General features: G+C 30.7%; 1 protein-coding gene across 1 annotated transcript; it reads left to right on the plus strand.

The window, feature by feature from the left end:
* The first annotated feature begins 1,022 nt into the window (after positions 1 to 1,022).
* LOC103861990 (putative F-box/LRR-repeat protein 19) lies at positions 1,023 to 2,451 on the plus strand. Its single transcript, XM_009139706.2, has 3 exons — positions 1,023 to 1,142; positions 1,267 to 1,598; positions 1,664 to 2,451. Exons 1-3 carry the CDS (start codon positions 1,104 to 1,106, stop codon positions 2,244 to 2,246), a joined length of 954 nt encoding a protein of 317 aa, XP_009137954.1. The 5' UTR covers positions 1,023 to 1,103; the 3' UTR covers positions 2,247 to 2,451.
* Positions 2,452 to 3,174: the final 723 nt, after the last annotated feature.

Here is a 3,174-nt window from a genome sequence, read left to right on the forward strand (position 1 = left end):
ATGGATTTTTTGTATTTTTATTATTAAACCTAACTTAAATTTACATATGATTTTAGTATGGATTTTTGTATTTAGATTATTAAACATAAGTTACATTTACATATGATTTTGACTTTATTATATGATTTTAGTATGGTTTTTTGTATTTCATAAGTGCACACGCTAAAATATTTATGATAAAAAGAAATTAACTAATAAAGAATAAATTATGTTTGCAATTACCAATTTCACGTACAAAAAGCCATAGCAATCATAACTTTGCTCAAATACTTTAATGAAATGGTATAATGAAAGTATTACGTATGTACCTACTATCTAGCATATTTTGTCTCTAATAGAATATTTAGGATTTCTGTGTTTATATTTTAGATTTTTTTAGGAAATGAAAGATTGCAATCTTTTAAGTTGCTGTAATAGCTAAATATTAGGGAATCTCACTTACGATTTTATGGAAACTTATATATTAGTTTTTGTAAATTTATTTGTTAATTAAAAATAGAGTGGCATTCACTTGTAATTATTGAGGAAAACTTAGGGTTAAATACTAATTGTACTTCAGTTTTAATAGTTTAGATATACAGCAAAAAAAACACATGTTAGCTTCGGAAATCAATTTATCTATAGCTTTTATCTAGGGCTTTCAGTTGTTTTTTAAAATAAATCAACAGTAAAAAAAAAATTAAAATCATACTCAATAAACTTATACCATAATTTCTAAAGGAAAAAAACACCACGCTAATTATGCTGCATAAAACCACTAACCAAACTTACTGCTGGTTAAAGTCTTAATTTTGTGTTGTGATTTAGTGAAATCTAATCAAATATAATATATAATTTATTTATGTTTTTATAGATACAAATATATGCGATAGGTAAAAACGATTTTAATTCAAACACCTTTTAGAGGAAAAATATAGCAATACGTTAGAGAACTTTGTTCTAAAATTTATATTTTTGAGGGAAAATATAGATATATAAATATTGGAGATAGTACAAACAGAAGACTATTCGTAAAGTTTATTCCAAAACAAGATCGACCAAGCCCTCTCTCTTGAGGAGTCAACGACAGAGGAAAGATGAAGATATCTTGGATTTTATAACTGATGAAGAAGTCAGAATCGCTTTCTGCATATAAACGCAAAGTAAATCAAGAAACATAGCATTTTATTTGATCAAATATGATATACTCTATTCTAGACATATTCAATCACTAGGATCCTAGCTATAATCTTCTTTCTCAATATATTCTTCTTTGTTCTTGATCAGATGGGATCAAGACTGCGCCATGACTGGTCAGAGTTGGCTCCGGAATGTCTCCTAGACATTTTCTCACGGCTGAGCATGGGGCAACGATGGAACGGACCGATGCTGGTCTGCAAGACATGGATGAACTTATGTCAAGACCCGTCCTTCAACACTGTCTTGGATCTCGAAGCTGAGTTTCTGTCTTCCCCTGAGTCGTTTTACTGGTGGAGCCCCGAATTCGAGGAAAAAGTGGACTCAACCATCCGGTCTGCTGTCGACCAGAGCCAAGGCAGTCTGACGGAGATTCGAGTCAGACATTGTACGGATAAATCTCTCTCATACGTCGCCGAGAGGTACGTACCTCTCAGTTTGTTTGGTGATTAACTACAGACGTTTGATATAATCTTTTGATATGCAGGTGCCCAAATCTTGAGGTACTTTGGGTTAAATATTGCCCAAAGGTTACAGATGTGTCGATGAGAAAGATAGCATTAAACTGCCCTAAGCTTAAAGAACTTGATGTAAGCTGCTCTTTTAAAATATGTTGTGCGTGTATGAAAATGGTGGGTACGAATTGCAAAAATCTTCAGATTCTGAAACGGAACTCGATGCAGCCTTCCGAGGTCAAGAGGTTAAGGCATTGCACCTATGTGCAGTATCTATCTTTCGAGTATCATGGGGACATTGAAGCGGATACGATTGTTAGACACATGAGTCAGTTGAAGCACCTGGAACTTCGACTATTCTCCACATTGAATGATAGTGCAATTGTCGATCTTTGTGAAGGATGTTCGAATCTAGAGTACTTGGATTTGTTCGGGTGTGGGCGCTTGACTAGCAAAGGTGTTACTAAAGCTACCTCAAAGTTGAAGAATTTGAAGGTGATCAAGAAACCAGATTTTGATGTTTCGGGTGAAGCTCTGGGAATGGATGTTGAAATTGATCTTGAATGGTTAAAGAAGTTGTTTGAAGAATACGATGGTGTTGAACATAATGGATGACGATCTTACAACGGCCCTATTATATTAACTGAACGCATATCCCTTATATATTAAAGGAGAAGCATCGTAATAAATGCATTCACACTATAATAGACACGTGGCAGCCTCACAATGATTTGATAATAAATATGTTAACGCGTTCACACTATATTCATAAATGTGTTCACACTATATTCATAAATATGTTCACACTATATACTTTGTATTTTTTTTTGAATATAAAACTCATATGCATGGTTCCAATAAAACTTTGGATTTTTCGGTTCGAATCAAAACAAACAACGAATCAAAAGCTAAACTATATATATATTATTTTTATTGTTTACCGATAAAGTTGGGCAAAATATTTATAAGTTTTGATTCAATTCGTTATCCTTTTTGAATTGAACCAAAAAATATGGATATCCGTAACTTTACGAAGCAAATCAACTACTACAATTAAAGAAAAGCAAATCACAAATACCAATATTTTTAGGAGCGATTATCAAATTCGATCTATTATATGCATATATATACATATATGTACAGAATTTTTTATATATATATATATATATATATGTTATATATATTATAGTTTATATAAGTTTTACAATATTTTTATAAATTAAATTTATTATATTAGGTATTAAAATTTAAAAAGTAAATAATATTTTATTTTTGTAATAAAACGTTATTATTAAATTTTCAATTATTTTTTAAATTTTATTTACGGATCAAATCGGATATTCTTTAAAATTCTAAATCATTTCGAATATCATAGTCACCGACTATCCAAGTGGCTAAAGATTGAATCGACATGAATGCCTCCAAATACTCGGATATTCGATCTGTGCCCACAACTATTTATGGATACAGTTGAGTTTTTTATATAAAAAAATTCACTAATGTCAAGGCCTTTTAATTTTTAATTAATTTTAATTTTATCTTT

Source organism: Brassica rapa, chromosome A03 (genome assembly GCF_000309985.2).
Source record: "Brassica rapa cultivar Chiifu-401-42 chromosome A03, CAAS_Brap_v3.01, whole genome shotgun sequence".
NCBI lineage: Eukaryota > Viridiplantae > Streptophyta > Magnoliopsida > Brassicales > Brassicaceae > Brassica > Brassica rapa.